The sequence below is a fragment of the Gorilla gorilla genome, chromosome 1, assembly GCF_029281585.2.
Source record: "Gorilla gorilla gorilla isolate KB3781 chromosome 1, NHGRI_mGorGor1-v2.1_pri, whole genome shotgun sequence".
In the NCBI taxonomy this organism is placed as follows: Eukaryota; Metazoa; Chordata; class Mammalia; order Primates; family Hominidae; genus Gorilla; species Gorilla gorilla.
In genome coordinates, this window is record NC_073224.2 from 53,667,502 (window position 1) to 53,685,743 (window position 18,242).

Genomic DNA, 18,242 nt, shown 5'->3' on the forward strand with positions numbered 1-18,242 from the left:
CAGTCCCATTCTTTCCGGAGGGAAGTCTTTAAAAGAGTCTCATCGACTGATGTAGTGTGGTTAAGGTGCTGTCAGGAAGCAAGGAGATGGATAAGTTGGCTCTTAAGGCCCCTTCCAGCCTAAGCCTACCCTTCCTTGTTCCCTCCTCCCCCTATACCCACCAGCTTCTTCGGGACTGCAAGGAGACAGCAGGCAGGCCGCCCAGCTAGGAGTAATTGAAAGGAGCAGATGAGAGGGGAATGTGTCCTCCCCCAACGCCCCTGCCCCACAGGGGTGCTGAGAAATGAAAACTAATCAAATTACACCCGACGGCCTCCCGACCCGTGCACAGGAGCCCGCCTGGGCCAGGGGCAGGCTGGCTGGGTGGGGTGGGGGCCATGGGGGAGAGAGAAGGGGAATCACATCTAATCCACTGTAAACGTCTTGATGTGCAGCAACAGCTTAGAGGGGGCTCAGGTTTCTGTGGCGTTGGCTATATTTATCTCTGGTTCCATGCCAGCGGGGAGGGTTTAAATGGCACCCAGCAGTTGGCGTGAGGGGCTGCTGGAGCTTGGGGGCTGGTGGCAGGAACAAGCCTTTTCCGACCCCATGGAGCTGTATGAGACATCCCCCTACTTCTACCAGGAACCCCGCTTCTATGATGGGGAAAACTACCTGCCTGTCCACCTCCAGGGCTTCGAACCACCAGGCTATGAGCGGACGGAGCTCACCCTGAGCCCCGAGGCCCCAGGGCCCCTCGAGGACAAGGGGCTGGGGACCCCCGAGCACTGTCCAGGCCAGTGCCTGCCGTGGGCGTGTAAGGTGTGTAAGAGGAAGTCGGTGTCCGTGGACCGGCGGCGGGCGGCCACACTGAGGGAGAAGCGCAGGCTCAAGAAGGTGAATGAGGCCTTCGAGGCCCTGAAGAGGAGCACCCTGCTCAACCCCAACCAGCGGCTGCCCAAGGTGGAGATCCTGCGCAGTGCCATCCAGTACATCGAGCGCCTCCAGGCCCTGCTCAGCTCCCTCAACCAGGAGGAGCGGGACCTCCGCTACCGGGGCGGGGGCGGGCCCCAGCCAGGGGTAAGTGGCCATCCCATCCCCCTGCCCCAAGGGGAGGGGGCCAGAGGGAGGCACCTGGACAGCCTCAAGACCCCAAGAGGGGCTCAGAGGGTTGGAGCAGGTGCCAGACAGGGTCGAGGGGCTGCAGGAGCCCTTCCCTGGTCAGAGCTGGGCTATCCAGCTGACCTCCTGTGTCCTGTGTTCTTTCCAGACAAGATAAAGGCAGTGGGGAGGAAGTGCAGAAGGGGTGGGGGTGGAGAACACAGGACTGAAGAAAGATCAGGAGCAAGGCCACAGTCAGCCCGGGTGAGGGTGAGGATTAATCCCAGCGCCTGAGTCAGAGCCTAAAAGGCCAGGCCAAGTTCACCAGAGAAGACTGCTTTGCCCCCTGCCCCACCCCCATCCTGGGTGCGGCTGAGCAGAGAGAAAACCCGCTCAGTCTCATTGGAACTCCAGCAGGCCTGCACAGAGCGACCTTCACTGGGCCACAAAATCTGTCTCCATCACCCTTATCGCCAGAGTCAGGAGAACCAGGGACCCCTTTAAGCTGGTGTCCTGTGAGAGCAGAACCACCACCCAGGATGGAAGCCAGGAAGGCCTGGAAGCAGGGCCTCTGGGGTGTGAGAGGAGCTAGTTACAAAGATTCTGGGGTTGGGGATGGCCTGGGCTGGAAGGCCACAGCCTGTGGCCCACCCTCCAACCCCACCACAGGTACTTCTGCCCACTGGGACTAGGCAGAGAGAGACATCAAAGAATGGCTGTGCCCCGACCTTGGGCCTTCGCCCTGTCTTGCAGGTGCCCAGCGAATGCAGCTCTCACAGCGCCTCCTGCAGTCCAGAGTGGGGCAGTGCACTGGAGTTCAGCGCCAACCCAGGGGGTAAGTGAGGCCTGACTGGTGACCTTGGCTCCAATCCCTCAGTCCCTCCCTGGGCCAGGTTCTCCCCTCTTACCTTATTCCTTGCTCCGGTCCTCTTCCCTTGGGTCTCTCCAGGGACCTGCTGACTCCAGGGCCCAAAGGGTGGGCTGGGAGGTTCTGTGTGCCCCTGCCGTCTTGACCAGCAAAGGAGTGATAGTAGCTCCTGCAGCTCCCCAGCTGATGCCTGGTGGTTGACCTTCTCCACAGAGAGGACAATGTCCCTGCCCCAGGGGTCCCTGTGAAGTGCTGAGTCAATGCTGCAAAACTGGGCCGAGCAAAGGGCAGGTCCAGTCTCTGGGGAGCTCCATCCTGCTCCAACTTGAGTGGCTGCTTCCAAACCCTACCTACTAGGGGAGTTCAGAGAAGAGGCGCATACACACACACACACACACACACACACACACACTCACTCACAGAGCATGGGGAAAGGCAGGGACTAGGGAGTAGAACTCCGGAGCTTTGTCATTCATCTGTCCTGGAAAACCTCTGTCACCCCAAGGGTCCCATCCTCTATTCTGGGCCTCAAGAACCCCCACTGCTCACCCAGGTACCACCTTCCCACCTCCCCTTACAGATCATCTGCTCACGGCTGACCCTACAGATGCCCACAACCTGCACTCCCTCACCTCCATCGTGGACAGCATCACAGTGGAAGATGTGTCTGTGGCCTTCCCAGATGAAACCATGCCCAACTGAGATTGTCTTCCAAGCCGGGCATCCTTGCGAGCCCCCCAAGCTGGCCACAGATGCCACTACTTCTGTAGCAGGGGCCTCCTAAGCCAGGCTGCCCTGATGCTAGGAAGCCAGCTCTGGGGTGCCATAGGCCAGACTATCCCCTTCCTCATCCATGTAAGGTTAACCCACCCCCCAGCAAGGGACTGGACGCCCTCATTCAGCTGCCTCCTTAGAGGAGAGGGCATCCCCTTTCCAGGGAGGTAAAGCAGGGGACCAGAGCGCCCCCTCGTGTATGCCCCAGCTCAGGGGGCAAACTCAGGAGCTTCCTTTTTATCATAACGTGGCCTCTAATTCCACCCCCCAAGTGAAACGGTTTGAGAGACACAGTGTCCTGACCTGGACAAGCTGTGCACGTCTCCTGTTCTGGTCTCTTCCCGATGCCAGTGGCTGGGCTGGGCCTGCCCTGAATTGAGAGAGAAGAAGGGGAGAGGAACAGCCCTCTGTTCCCAAGTCCCTGGGGGGCCAAACTTTTGCAGTGAATATTGGGAACCTTCCAGTGGTTTTATGTTTTGTTTTGTTTCGTGTGTTGTTTGTAAAGCTGCCATCCGACCAAGCTCTCCTGTGCTGAAGTTGCCGGGGACAGGCAGGGAAAAGGGGTTGGGGCCTCGTGGGGGTGATTTCTTTTGTTAACTAAGCATCGTGTGGTTTTGCCATTGTTTTGTATTTTTTTTTTTTTTTTTGCTAACTTATTTGGATTTCCTTTTTTAAAAAATGAATAAAGACTGGTTGCCAGAAGAGTGTCGGTGATGATGCAGAGGGAGGGAAATGACTGACAGCCCTGCCCCTTCCCACTGAGCAGTCCAGACACACCCTAGTGGGCGGGGCTCCACAGCGCTAAGGGCCTCATCTTGCTGGTGGTCACTAGGCACTGGGGACCCCTGCTCTTTTTACCATGATAAAGGAAGTCGAGCATGTCTGGACCTCAGTCTAGGTGGAGACCAGATTCCACAGACATCCTTGTGGGACACGGAGGACAACTGGCTATGACTATACTTCAAAGCCACTGCTCACAGGCTGCTGTGCTCTGTGTTATGTCCCAACAGGTCCTCTGGTTTCAGTTAACTGAGCACCTCGTAAGCCCAGTGCTCAGCCCACAGCCAGGGTGCAGAGCTAGAAGTTGTGGTTTCCCTTCCCTAGTCCCCACCTCTGCCCTGGTGTCACAATACCAGGAGCCCTGTAGAAAAGTGGGAGGTGAGGAAGGGGGATCAGACACTGTCATTTCCTTGCGGGCCAAATAGCATGGCCCCTCCCCATTCTCCTCCATTCCCTCCAGGCAGAAGGGGATTGTGGTTCCTGCTTGCAGCTCCCAGCATGAAGGAGATTCAGATTTAGCTCGGGGAGGGTAAAGGGGGCCACAAAGAACAATCGAAGAGAAGCTGGGGTTCTCTTCAATTGGGGTGCTATTTTCAAATATTAGCTTCCTGAGGTTAGAAGGTGGGTGGGAAATTGAGAACAGAGATTTTTGGGTAGACATTACATAAGGATTAACTGGGGAGTTAACAGGAGCTAGAATTCAAATGGAACATGGACATCTACTGAAAACTTTATTAATTCCAACTGCCTGGGGCTAAGTTCATCAGATTTATTGCAAATTATAAGTTTCAGAATCATTACCGAAGCAGGGATTCAGAGCATGGTACATTCCAGCCCTACTTAATCCTTTGGGGCCCTTGACAATGGACTTAACCCAGTGTTGCCTGAGGCTCTAGCGACCACCTTGCACCAGCTCCGGGCTCAGCTGGGCCATCTCTCCCACGCCCACCCTCCTGACCTTACTGCTGGAGAGGAGAGTTACCACTGTGCCCCCCGAGTTTCTTCAGAAACTCTGCCTCAGGAAAAGAATCAGAAGAAGCCTCTGGAGGCTCCCAGAACTCAGGCGAGGGTGCAGAAGGGAGGGTCTCCCCCACTGCCTGCTTGTCCCAAACCAGTCAGGCAGGGCTTATTGGGAATTGCAAATTGGCCTACTCTGCTCCCATTGGTGGGATTTTCTTCTTTTCAAGTTGGTATCACTGAGTTTACTCTTTCCCCCTTGGAGGGGCTGGAGAGGAAGACCAAGGTCATTTCCATGACTCTTAGCCCTGATTCACTGCCCTGGGGAATGAGGAGGGCAACCGGGTGGGCTGCAGTGCCTTGGCTCTGGAATCTACATTCACTCCCTTATTACCCTCCGAAAATACTCAGAACACATTCATGGAGGATCGTCTCCCTTCAAGTTCATTTCCTCTGCCCCTGGCACCTCCCACACTCCCAGGGTGGAAACCACCCTGTCACCTGCAGCTATAACCTGCCCATCCCTTGCCCTCCTTCTTACTGGGATAAGAAGGGCTGGCCAAGGAAGGCACTCAGCTCTGCTGAAGGACAGGTTCTGGGGCTGCTGGATATATTTTTTAAGTCTGCTCCTCTTCAGTTATCCTGACAATTAGACAGTGAGGGTCACATTCAGACTCGGGAAAGAATGAACAGTCCTCAGCAATGATACTGGGTGCAATAGATCCCTACCATGGTGGAGTGTAGTCACTGTCTACTTACTTTTTCATGTCTTTAAGTCCTTAAGGGAAAAACAGTTTGCTAGAATTCCACAGGTGTGAATGGCAAACTCTGCTAAGCAGCAGGCCAGCCTCACTCGTTATTTTCACAGAATAAACAATTGCTATCAAAGCATGGGGACTTTCTTAAATTAGCAAATGCTTAATCTTCACAACAGAATTACAGAAAAGACTCCAATTAATGAATAATGAGTTGGAGTTCTTTAGGGAGATTAGCTCAAATTTGTTCTTTAGTTGGAAGCACCTACAATAAATCAAACTGGATTAATCAAATGTTGCTTAATAATGGACTTTAGGGAATCCACTACAATGAAAAGATAAATATTACTTAAAATTGGCATACCAATTGTTGGTGTGTAAATAGGAACTTCTTCGAGTGCTTAGATAATTGGTGTGAATTGAACGCTTACAGTACTACTTGTGGCACTCCGACAAGCATTCCTAGGGATCTAACCTCTCAGAGCAATTTATTTGGTAGACTGGAAAACCTTCTTAAGTGCTACAGGTGTAGATGGGGTGGATCAACTGGAGAGGGAGGCGGCAGAGGGATGGCGGAGGGTGAGAGAAAAAGATACCCCTCAGCTCAGGTATCTGTTTCCTGGGTAAAACGCCACCCCAACATGTTAGGTTCCTTGGGCTTCCCCGGGCTTCTGGGCCCCAGGCTTGGGCAGAAAAGCCTGAGGGTGGGCCTGGAAGACTTCAGGCTGAGCCAGGATTTTGGCTAAGGAAGCTCAACCCAGTCCTGAATAGAAACTCCAATCACAGCCCCTCCACGATTCTGGCTGTGCCTCAGCCCTGTCCCCCTCTGCCACAGGTCCCCACTCGGATCCAGACTCCCTGCCCCTCACTGCTTGGAGCATTCCTAGAGGGAGCAAAGGAAAGGGTTCTAGGAAAGACACCTAGATTCTTCTTTCCTACAAGTGCGGATGGAATCATGATGTCCAGTTCTCACCTCAAGCCCAGGATGTCCAAAATCAAACTCCCATTTACACACAAGTCGGCTCCGTCTATATCTCCTGTCCCAGTGGAAGGCAGCACAAGGAAGTCATAGTTTTCCTGGATCCCTTCAGTGAAGATCTCATTCCCATAGCCAGCCAGTCTCCAAGGTTCATCAATTTTACCTTTGATCCTGGAGAGGGTAGCAAGGGACCCCCAGAGGCCTACAGGCACAGGGCCAGTACCTTCCCTCACCTCTGCTTTCCCTCCCTGGGCTGTGTCCAAGGTGCCTTGTCCCACTCCCTCCTGTCACTTGTGCCCATGGACTCTGCTGTCCTTGCTCCATCCATGTTTGGGGCACCATCAGCCTTAAAGAGGACACAGGATGCATGGTGCACTGTGCTACACGAAGGGGAGTTCACCACTCAGGGGAGCAGGGGAAACACAGCCCCCCAAAGATTCACAGCAGCCAAAGACCACATGAGTTGTACACACAAAGGAGTCAGGGAAAGGGAGCTGGGTAGCTGGGGAAGGCTTGTTGAGGGGCAGGGACTTGAGTTCACTTAAAAGAGAGGCTAGCAACATTCGATAAGCATTGCTTTTCATCATGCTACTCCTAATGAAAAAAAAAAAATGATAAATACTCCTGGCACTGGGTCAGGAGTTTGAACATACATATCATAGTTAAGGACAAGGAACCGGAGTCAGGAAGGCCTAGGTTTGAGACCCACAACTGTCTCTTACCAGCTGTATTATCTTAGTCTTAAAATGTCCTGTTCTATAAAATGCTGAGAATATATCAGAATTGTGAGGATTCATGAGTTAATATATTTACTATATTTATTTATATATACTATATATAATATATTTACTATATATATATATATATATATATATATTTGCCAGAACAGTGTCTGGCAAACTATAGTACTCAGTAATTTTTAGCTTTTACTAATATTAATCCTTATACAACCCTCTGAGAGAAGGCTGGTGCATTTATTCATTTGAAGATATACACCTAGGGATGGAGAGATCAACGAGACTGCCCTAAAGGAGGTAACTCACAGCCCAGCGTGGGAGGCAATCACTGCCCAGCCTGTGCAGTGTACAGAATGTCTGGAGAGCAGAGGTTGCTGGTTAACTAGTTCTGCTGGGGAGAGGCAGGTGATGCCTCCCCAGTGATGCTTGAAGTGGTCTTGATGGCTTAAAACTACAAAGGTAAGGACAGAAGCAGTCATGCTGCCTTCTGGTGATGGGGTTGGGTGGACACCATGTTTCTGAGTTAGGTGGACTTGAAACTGGTGGGAGGAGGAGAGGTGAAGAAGCCAAGTCATGAATGGCTTCTTAGGCCACACTGAGGAGGAACTGCAACTCTGATCTAAAGGTGCTGGGAGCTGCTGAAAGTGGGAACGGTGGAGTGATGTGACCAAGGGGCATTCAGGAGAAGGAACTCCAGGAGCAGCAGGAAAGGGTGACAGCCTGACCAGATGAGCGAGATGAAGGAAGACATCAGGTTCCTCTCTCCTTATCTGGTCCTCTACCTACTGGGCACATGCAACCCAAACATTAATCTATCAGTCCTGTGCTTATATAAATAAATAGATAGTTATTGACTACAAGTTCTGAAAATTGTGACATTTCCTTCCAGAGTACAGCAGCCTTTACAACTGTGAAAGAAGCTGGAAATCTCAGGTGAGCTCAGAGTTAAAAAAAAAAAAAAAGACTGGAGGCCATTTGTACATTGTCTTAAAACCAGGTTGTTTATTGGTACGTACACATCCACACTCACACCCACCCACACACACCCATACACCCATTCCTGATGCACTGAGCAAATACAGTACTGAGAAGGGACCTGATGAGATACAGGAGGCTGGTGTGGAGGGCTCGGGTCACTGGTGACTCGCCAAAAAAAAAAATATATTGACTATGAGGCAAGGGATACACCAAGACAACAGCCTTCCATCACTGTTTGCACAGATTTCTCTTCTTAACACCTCCCTCCAACACTTCTCAAGGTGCTCTGAATGGACAGCTATCCTGGCACAGCTGCTGCCTTACGACATGGCCAACAGTGGCAGGAGTTGTACAGGGGAGAGGCTGGGACTGAGTCTCCCTTACAGCCAGCCCATCAAGAGCACCCTGAAGGATTCAGATGGCTATGCATTGCCCAACTCCACCAATCTTAGGAATCTCCATCATCTTAACATTCATTACCCAGGGATGGGAGCTGTTTATCTCTATCCAACTGATTTTCTGCTCAATAATCCCTCCATCTCCACTCCCAGCAACCTGATGGCAGGGAGGCCAGGGAACACTAAGGGAGAGCAAGGGCAGGTGGCTGCCTTGCCCAAGCCTAGGGGAGAGCCCACCCCACCACACCAGTGATGGGCCTCTCCTCTACCAAAAAGGAGCAGCAGGCTCTAAGCCCTGGCACTGCCCAGGTGCCATTGCTCCTTCTGGACTGGGTGCCCTGGCCCATTATCTCACCTGCAAGCCTAGTCCCTGCTCAGAACTCAAGGTGATCAGGTTGCAAAGCAGCTGCTCCAGCCACCTGTAGTATGGCACTGCACTGGCCCCTATCCAAGAAACACGTGCCAGATGCTTTTCCTTTCCTCTCACTTTGATGAAGCCCTCGGTTCCATCATCCCACCCTGAACATAAGTCTTGAACATTTTCAGGCACCTTGGTAGGATGAGGGAGTAGGTGAGGAGGGGGTATTTCTTGGGAATAATATTCCTACCAAATCAGGACCTGTATCCCTCAGCTTGGGTTCCCATCATGCTGCTGGGGAAAGCAATGAAAATGGTGGCAGCTGGGCGGATCTTAGGAGTTCCAGGAGGAGGCAGTCCCTGCCCACCGAAATAGCCCTGGATGAGGGTTAGGTGATTTGGGGACAAGCAAGAGAGTGGCTGCCTTCACCAACATTGGATTTCCTGGACCTGGGACATGAATCACTGTAGGAGAAGCTATTTCCTTCCTGGGAGGTCAGAGAAAGGAGGTCTTAGTCTGCCTTTTCCCCAAACTTGACTTTAGGGTCAATGTATATTCAATCCACCCATTAGGTTCATTTTTATAGGGTTGGGATTACTAAAGAAGTGAGGCAGAGGAGGAGAGAAGGGGAAGGGATGCTGGGAACAGAGCTAGCAATGCATGGTTAGATCTGTTCTGCCCTAGAGTCAAGATCCGCACAACCTCCCTTCCCCACAGCCCAGCAGGAGCTCCACCCGATGGTTGGGGCAGGGGACATTCCCACTGCCCTTTGGGCTTAAGGCTACCAGAAGCCATTGGCTCTCCCTCTGGCTGGTCTACCTATGCTTCTTATTAGGCGGGAGCTTAGAGTTTCCCCATCCTCACCCTTGGCTCAGAGCTCAGGGATCCATTTCTCTCTGGTTCTTCCCAAACCCAAATTTGGGATTCAGCTTATGCCAGGGCCTGGAATCTCTACCTCAGTCTTCCTCCTCCCAGCCTCACCATCCTGTGGGAGAATGGGGCCTTCAGTAGCCCTTCCCAGCCCCTCCCTGACCCCAAGAGAATGGGGGCAGGAACTGCAGTCATGGTGATGGGTTGGGAGAGTGGTGATGCTGGGGATGCCAAAACCAGCTGCCAGACCATTTGGCACAGCCAGACGTGGATAGACACCCTAAGGTTGAATAGCCCAAGCAGGGCTGCGTCTGAAATGACCCTTTCTTGGAAGGATCATCCCAGCCTGTGGCCCAGGATCCCGGTCCTGGTGGAGGTTGCAGTGCAGACCAGGCTGGGTCCAGAAGAGGAAGGGTGGCTTCACATCCACCCTGGGCTGCCCTTCTCTCCTTCCCCCAGAATCCCAAGCATGGACAACCTGGGTGCCTCCACAATACCAGGAAACCCCAGCCACATCCACCGGACTTACAACGGACACACGGTGGGATTCAGGGTAATGGGGTGCCGAGGGGGTGGACGAATATATTCTGAGATCCAGGGCAACCGGAAAGTCACGGACGAGACTAGGAGCTGCGGAAGGAAGGGGAACGAGCAGGAGGGGTCAGGGCCAGAGGAGCCTGTGAAACCCAGAAGGAGGAAGCCAGCCCTGGGGGCCATGGCTAGTCCCGGAAGGCGGAGAGCATGTGTCCGTAGAGATAGTGGGAGTGAGCTGAGGGAGAGAGAGAGACAGGCATCGCACTGTGAGGCAGGTTGCAGGGCATCTGCGAGACAGGTTGTAGGATGTGTGCGACAGCGGCAACGCAGCGTGCTCCAAGCGCAAAGCGCCCCGGGCCAGACGAAGCAGGAAGGGGCAAGCCGGGCAGTGCTGGTAAGCGGGACTGGAGCGGCAGGGCCAGGCCAGCAGCCAAGGGCAGGTGCGTGGGGCCGAGGGCCAGCAGCAAGGTGCCCGCGTCCCCGGGCCTGGCCCACTTACCCCGAGCCACGGGCACACCCCCGTCAGACCCGGGGCGGGAGGATGGGGGGTCAGCAGGAGTAGGTCCGAACCGTGGAGGTCTCCAGTCTCTGCGACCCCGCCGTCCCGGCTGGGAGAAGTCGGCAGCCGCGGGAGAACACACAGAGCGGCGGGTTAGTGCGCGCACACGCTCCCCGCGGAGCGTTAGTGCAGCTGCAGCGCAGGAGCGCGGGGCACCAGCCTCGGCCTCGCCCCTCTCCACCCGGCCCGGCCCTGGGGTGCCAGGAAGAAGCCCGCGCTCGGCTGGGCCTCGGCCATGCCCAGCCCGCCTGTTACTCACCTTCAGGCATGATCTTCTTTGGTGGGGCCGGTGGGGGCTGCAGGGGCCCCAGGGTGGACACACGGAAGCCCGCCGGGAGGGTCTCCGCGGAAGCGCTGAGCATGCCTCCGCGACCGTGGTGCTCACGCGGCCGGAAGCGCTTCCTCCAGGAGGGCGCGCGGCGAAACACCTTGTCATCCCCCTGCACCATGGGGGACACCAGAGGCCCGAGGGCCCTGTTGGAATTGCCATCCTCACGCCCTGCCTGGAGGGCGCCAGTCGCCGCTGGTTCAAGGGGCACCACTCCCACCGCTTTGGAAAGAGGGAGCGAGGTCACTTCCCCTTTCTAGCCTTGAGTTTTTCCATCTGTACAGTGAATCGGGAAACCCTGCGACTCTGAAATTCCCTGTCTCTGGGTGGCGGATGGAGGGTGTGTGTGTGCCGGGGAAGAGTCTTGTTGGATCTGCCATCCTGCAGTTGAACTGTTTCCCAGCCCACCGCAATCTTCTCAAAGTAGGCTTGGCATGACCATTCACCTTTCAAGGCACTCCTCTGCCTCAGCCCATGGGAAGTGACAGCCAGTCCCTACACACACTGTCCTGTCCTTCTGGGGCCTCCGAATGGCTGTAGCCCAGTATACCAGAAGAGTACTATGTCGGGCGGGAGTCAGACACCTGGCTTCTAATCCTGGCTCTGCCATTTTACTGGCTATGTGACCCTGTACCAGGTGAGTGACCCCTCTGAGCCTCAGTTTCCTTATCTGTAAAATGAGAATAATAACATCTGCCCTACCTATTTCTCAGGCTGCCTATCACTAATGAGATCAGATGAGATCACCCTGTAACAGGGATGGGTCAGGCAGACCACCAAGCAGATGCAGTCTCCTCCAAAGGACATGGCAGGCAGCCCCCTGCCACCTGCCCCCCTCACCCATGCCAGCCATGTCTCCAAAATAACCATCTCTGCCACAGGGCACCCAGGGCCACAACCCTACAGGATTCCCCTCTGCACAGGCCTCCCCACCCCACACTTCAGAGCCTTCATCCACCCTGCTTGGAAGCCATGCCCAATCTCCCTCCACCCCATGTTCTCAGAGCTGATGCAGGCAGAGTGGCACTAGCAGGAACAATGGACATTCACCCACCTGTTCTTGCCTCAACAACCCCTCCCAGCCCTGCCCCCCTAGGGTTTGTTGTGTGTGCCAAGTGGGTCAAATGCTCTGATAAATTCTCAGCACCATGTACCTCTCGGTCACAGCACTCATCCTAGTAGCATTTTTATATGTATTTATGAGATTATTTCATTAATACAGTCACACACCACATAATGTTTCAGTCAGTAATGGATGGCATATACAGTGGCGGTCTCATAAGATTATAATACTTTTACTGTCCCTTTTCTATGTTTAGATATACAAACACTTACAAATGCCAACAGTATTCAATACAGTAACAAGCTGTATAGGTTTGCAGCCTAGAAGCAACAGGCTATACCATATAGCCTAGGTGTGCAATAGGCTATACCCCCTAGGTTTGTGTAAGTACATTCTGTGATGTTCACACAGTGATCAAATTGCCTAATGATGCATTTCTCAGAACTCATCCCCGTAGCTAAGCATCATTAAGCCATGCATGACTGTATCTCTTTCCTCCTCCTTTTCCCACCTCCTTCCTTTCTCCCTACCTCCATGCCTTTCACTTTCTCTCTCGCTCTTTCTCTCAAATTCTATGCTCCATGGGGCAGAAACCATAACCTTTTTTGCTCCAACCAATGTATCCCCAACCTCTGAGCAGTGCCTGGGATCACATTAGGCACTCAATAAATATTCATTAAATGAATAGGTGGCAGCTGGCTCTTTATGCAGGAGTCCCATTCCTGAGTTTGTTAGGAACTTCCCTTGTCACTGCTGTCCTCCCCATGATCCTGCTCTTACCCTAGCCAGAGCCTCTTTTCTCTCTCCCGCCTTCCCCTTGTCTCCATTTCCACCTTCAGCCAACCCTAAGGACCTGTTTCTGCATTCCTCCCCTGTCCCCTAACAGTCAGATGTTATTCCTTCCTGCTCCCCTCCTCCTTATTTCCCTTGAGTCCTCATCTCCATGTGCAGGAAGAACTGGATACCGCCCTTAAGAGCCTTGAAGCTTGAGAAGGGACACTAAGAACCAAAATCAGCAGAAGGTGTGGTTGCAAGAGACAACTCAAGGTTGCTGATGATGTGCTAGACAGTTGGACAGGAAGCAGTCTCCTTGGACCCCAGACCCTCCCCTCACCCCTAAATCTTACCTTATTCTCAGGACCTGGCTTCTACTCTACACTTCCCACAAAAACCCTCCTCTCTAGCCCACACCTAGTTGAATCCCAAAAACTCCACTGCACAGCTCTATGTGCACCCCAATGTCTAAACAATAACTCCACCCCAATGTCTGGAGGCTGATAGGCCAGATAGCTCCACAAGCTTCCCGGAGGAAGTGGAACAAGGGGGAAGAGCTCAGAAATCAGACTCACATCTGCTTCAGTCCTGCTCTGCCACAGCAGGTAAGTTCCCTCTTTGAGCTTCAATTTCCTCATCTGTAAGATGGGCATCATAACCTATCTCATGTGGTGATCATTACCATAAAGTGAGACATCGTCATCACTAACCACCATGCCTGGCACAATGCCTGGCACAGGGCAGGCATTCAAAGAATATTTTTGTAAGGATTGAAGGACTACATAGCTTCTAAATTAGACAGCACCACACTAATAGATATATGGGAGTCATTTCTCCAGACAGCAACAAAGAAAGCAGAGATCCTGAGTGCATGTGGAATTAGTGGGAGGGTCAATATCACAGGGGCACTGGGAAAACAGATCTGTCAGAGTTGGGACAGCTCTGGGTCGGGGGAGGGGGGGCTGCCAGTTTAGCCCCTTTAAAGTATCTAAATGACCAAAAAAAAATACATATATAAGTCTATTCTTTTCTCCCAAACTTCAAGGTACCTCTGTGAAGAAAACACTTCCACAAATTCTGTGTATTCCTTAGAGTGCCCTGTGTCCCCCTGAGGCAGAGCAATCCTTCTACAAAGGTGGATTTTCGCCCTGTTAAACCCTACTAAGAAACAGTGATCGGACTGAAGACGGAGCAGCGAAAAACACACACACTCTGGGCTTTCTTTTAACTTGTTTGGAGCCAGATCAACTAGGGCAGACCTGACAGGCAAGGGCAGTGATAGGAAAGTGAGGAGGGAGGAAGAGGAGGCGGGGGCCAAGGAGGGGCTATGACCTCAGCAAACCAGTGCAAAACAAAACAGTAAGATGCTTAGGTTGGCATCTCAAAGGGGACCATATGGCTCAGAATGCCAGGGTCTTCCCTCAACTCAAGGGGAATGCCCGATGAAATCAAGTGCAAGGGACTGTTCCTTCAGTGACCAGGAGGGCGGAGAGAGGAAAACTTTAACTTGGTGTGAAGGTAGACCCAAGGGTGAAACTAGAGAAAGCTGGGATGGTAAAAGCCCGAGCGTGTGTTTAGCTGTGCAGACTGCACTGGTGAGCGAGAGAGCAAACCTGTCATTTAACAACCTCAGCAGGGCATCCGCCTCCACACACCCACACTCTTGGAGGACAGGCTGGAATCTTACTGAGCAGGCTGGAGGTGTGCTGAGCTCAGCACTGAAGATACATGGTCTGAGAGATCAAGAAAAAGGTGTGATCCCAAAGATAGGGCCTTTGGGGAAAATCTTTGATCCTATGTGGATAGGAAGGCGGGGCACAGAATTGGAAGATGCTGGAAGTACAACACATGGGCCTTCAGCTTTTGCACAGGAGTTTCACAGAGACTTCTCGACAGCCTATTACTACCCAAGACAAGTTCTTCTAGGGCTGGTCTACCTCCTCAACCCCCTGACATTATCCCCATCCCCTCTGGCTCTCCTCCCTTAGACTAGCCTTCCAACAACTAGCCCAGGGAAGGCAGAACTCATGAACCTCAATCCAACTAAGATGACCAAATCCCCAAGGCTCCTAATTCATGGCCAGGTACTCACGTCATCCAGCTTCCGGTCTGTGCCCAAGGCCAACAGGTTATTGAACTCTCTTTCCATCACTTGGCGTGCCTGGAGTCCATAGAGCAGGAGAGGGAAAGGTGGGAAGGGCTATAGTTAACTACCTTTATGCCATCTTTCACCATTTTCCTAGGGTCCAAGGGCAGAGATGCAAGGCTCCAGTGCATTTAGCCCATTAGAGGCCTTTACACACCTTTCTGAAGCTGCTTCTTCAAGCAAACTCATAAGTAAAGCTGTAAGCCTAGGATTCTTTCATATACAGCAAATTAGAACAACATAATTTTTTTTTTAAAGTAGTGGCTGGGCGCAGTGGCTCACACCTGTAATCTCAGCACTTTCGGAGGCCGAGGCGGGTAGATCACAAGGTCAGAAGGTCGAGACCATCCTGACTAACACAGTGAAACCCCGTCTCTATGAAAAATACAAAAAATTAGCCAGGCATGGTGTGGCGGGCGCCTATAGTCCCAGCTACTCAGGAGGCTGAGGCAGGAGAATTGCTTGAACCCGGGAGGCGGAGCTTGCAGTGAGCCGAAATGGCACTACTGCACTCCAGCCTGGGGGACAGAGTGAGACTCTGTCTCAAAAAAAAAAAAAAAAAAAAAAATAGCAGCCTTGGCAACATACTGAGACCCTGTCTCAAAAAAAAAAAAAAATTTAATTAACTGGGCATGGTTGTGAACACCTACAGTCCCAGCTACCAGTTGGGCAGGAGGATAGCTTGAGCCCAGGAGTCTGAGGCTGCAGTGAGCTATGATCACACCCGCAACTCCATATCGGGTGATAGAACAAGACCCTGTCTCTAAGAAAAAAAAACAAAAAAGTAGGATCACAGAACACATAGATAAAGAGACGTCACCTACTTGGAAAAAAAATTGTCTGAAAGGGGAAAATTTTGCCTGTCTTTCTCTTTCTGGAGGGGTAAGTAAGCATGTAAACCATGGATAACCAGAACATGACTGATTTGGATTAAATAAATATATCTGATAAGTTTTCACATCAAAAACTTAAAATTAGGAAGCCTGCTCAGCTATGGATACTGGTTGTCCCTGGGCTGTGTGCATACAGACTCTCTCTAGGCCTCCCAGGAGATTAACTCATTCAGAGTTTTCAGAAATGCCAGAAACAGAAAAGTTTCCAAAACTTCCAGATAGTTTTAACCTTTTTTTTTTTCTTTTTTTGAGTGAGACAGGGTCTCATTCTGTTGCCCAGGCTGGAGTGCAGTGACACAATCATGGCTCACTGCAGCCTTAAACTCCTGGGCTCAAGCAAAACTCCCGCCTCAGCCTCCCCAGTAATTGGGACTACAGTCACGCATTACCAAACCCAGTTAATTTTTTAAACTTTTTGTAGAGACTGAGTCTCACTATGTTGCCCAGGCTGGTCTTAAACTCCTGGCCTCAAGCAATCCTCCCACCTTGACCTCCCAAAATGCTGAGCATACAGGCCTGAGCTACCACACCGAGCCATTTTTAACCATTTTAAATGAGGGATTCCATATTGGGTCACACACTACTTCTCCCAACAGCTAAGCTCAATGACTGGGTCAGGAAATTAAGAAAGGTTAGAAAGCCATAGGGAGGTGTCCCTGCTACTATTTACAGAATTACTGCTATCCTCCAAAACTGAATGCATTAGAGACAGGAAATCAAAGAAAGAGAAAAGTCCATTTCTAGGTAGAAAATATTAAGCGTAGAGTTCCATAAGGACAGTCTGTGCCAGTATTGGGAACATAACATTTTTAGAAATGATCTGAAAGGAGAAGCACAGTAAATTTCAAGTATCCAAATGACACTGCTCCTCTGGGCAGTGAAAGGTGAGGAGGATAGGTGTAAATTTCAGAAGCGTCTCACAAAGTGAGGTGAGTGGGCAGCAAAGTGGCAGACGAGGCTTACCCGAAGTGGGCAAGTGGAGAGAACTGCACTTGGGGGAAAAATCCAGGCTTCTCTTGGAGAATGAAGGGATCTGTCCTATCCATTTTGACTGGTTGGGGTTGGGGGGGGGGGGTCACTGCAGAATGCCTACAGGACACAATGGCCCTGTGCACTGCCACCACCCCCAAAAGGCCAACACACTGCCCAGAATTATGAGACAACACAGCCCTACCCTCATTCAAGCCAAAACGTGTCTGCTCCCAGAATAGCCTGTGCAGCTCTGGTGGCTGAATTTCAAAAGAGATCTGACAGCTGCAAACAGTCCAGACAAGGGCAGCTAAAACAATCAGGGGACAGAGGCGAGTCTATATGAGGAAAGCCTAAAAGAATTAAGAACACTCTGTCTGGAGAGACAAAGGCTTGGGCCCAGAGGCAACACAATCAGAGTTTATGAAATCACAAAAGGTGAGAACTAGTTAAATACAAATATCCTTACCAAACCTAAACTATCAAGAGGAGGTAGTTCCTTCCCCAGGGGCCTGACAGGGGCATTTTTAGGACAAATAAAATCAGGAAGTACTCTACACAACAAGCAGTACTTCTAGAATCTATTACCCACAGGAAGTTAGAAAGGCCAAAAATATAAATAGGTTCAAGAGAATTTAGATATATTCTTAGATGACAGCTCCATAAAAATGATGAAATGTAATTTCATGAGATGTTTAATCATTTGAGCTGTTGACAGAGAGCCAAAGCCCTGGTGTGGAGAGGCTCTGGGTTGTGTAATTTGGTATATTTAGCTTTTTTAAGGTTGGGGGCCCAGGAGCAGATCCCTAGAGTGGTAGACAAAGGTAATATGGGCTCTCTGGTCCCTAGGGGCCCTGGGGCTCATTCCCCTCTAAGAAAAGTCAGATCAGAGAAGCAGGATGAAAAGGAAGGCTCAGAGTCTCAGCTATGAAGTGGGGTTAGGAGGAGATAGAGGTACCCAGGGCAGGACGGGGATGCGCATTGTAAGAGCACACTGTGTGCCAGGCCCACACTAGGTGTGCTCTGTATGTGAAGGCCATGTGTTCCCACGAGGGCTTGCTTATGCACAGCGATCACTTGGAGAATTGAGGACATTGCGATCCCCTCTGGCATAGGCCCTAGAAAAGCTCCCCACCCCCCAAGATACCTAAGCCTTTGCGTATGAGGGAAAGAAAGAGAGCAAGTGAGGGATACAGGGAGAGACTGAAGTTGACTGATTAAAAGGCTGCCCACCTGGGTGTTCTGTGTGGGGATCTGGAGGATCAGGGCCAGTGTGTTGTGGTCGAAGTTCTCGTCCAGGGCCAGCAAGGCTCCGTGCACACCACTCTCATGCAGGTTTCCTGCGTAGTCCCGGAGCCCAATAGACTGGACCCAATGAACCACCTGGTCGTTGGTCCAGACTAACACATCTGGAGTGTGGGGGAAGAAAAGGGACGGAAGGA

At 51.7% G+C, this 18,242-nt stretch overlaps 2 protein-coding genes across 18 annotated transcripts in view; one reads left to right on the forward strand and one right to left on the reverse strand.

Annotated features, from left to right (window-relative positions):
* The first annotated feature begins 388 nt into the window (after positions 1 to 388).
* Positions 389 to 3,424, forward strand: MYOG (myogenin). The gene is made up of 3 exons (XM_004028184.3): positions 389 to 1,059; positions 1,834 to 1,915; positions 2,529 to 3,424. Exons 1-3 carry the CDS (start codon positions 514 to 516, stop codon positions 2,648 to 2,650), a joined length of 750 nt encoding a protein of 249 aa, XP_004028233.2. The 5' UTR covers positions 389 to 513; the 3' UTR covers positions 2,651 to 3,424.
* Positions 3,425 to 7,904: 4,480 nt separating this feature from the next.
* PPFIA4 (PTPRF interacting protein alpha 4) overlaps positions 7,905 to 18,242 on the reverse strand; it is a 52,308-nt gene continuing 41,970 nt past the window's right edge. For 7 of the 17 annotated variants that reach the window (XM_063709398.1, XM_063709397.1, XM_063709396.1 and 4 more), the window contains 4 exons: positions 18,034 to 18,209; positions 14,885 to 14,953; positions 10,887 to 11,067; positions 7,905 to 10,164 (listed from right to left, as the gene is read on the reverse strand). In XM_063709398.1, coding sequence (XP_063565468.1) covers positions 9,815 to 10,164; positions 10,887 to 11,067; positions 14,885 to 14,953; positions 18,034 to 18,209 — 776 coding nt within the window. In that variant the 3' untranslated portion in view covers positions 7,905 to 9,814. Of the gene's footprint in view, positions 10,304 to 10,567; positions 10,677 to 10,886; positions 11,068 to 14,884; positions 14,954 to 18,033; positions 18,210 to 18,242 lie in introns of all 17 variants that reach the window. The other 10 variants (XM_055368621.1, XM_055368610.1, XM_031013943.2 and 7 more) reach the window with 3 other exon arrangements.

Excerpts from the sequence above, each read along its gene's own strand:
- MYOG (XM_004028184.3), top strand. The coding sequence starts at position 514 with ATGGCACCCAGCAGTTGGCGTGAGGGGCTGCTGGAGCTTGGGGGCTGG. Across the intron at positions 1,060-1,833 it reads GGGGCGGGCCCCAGCCAGGG|GTGCCCAGCGAATGCAGCTC; the intron begins GTAAGTGGCCAT and ends CCTGTCTTGCAG. Across the intron at positions 1,916-2,528 it reads GTTCAGCGCCAACCCAGGGG|ATCATCTGCTCACGGCTGAC; the intron begins GTAAGTGAGGCC and ends CTCCCCTTACAG.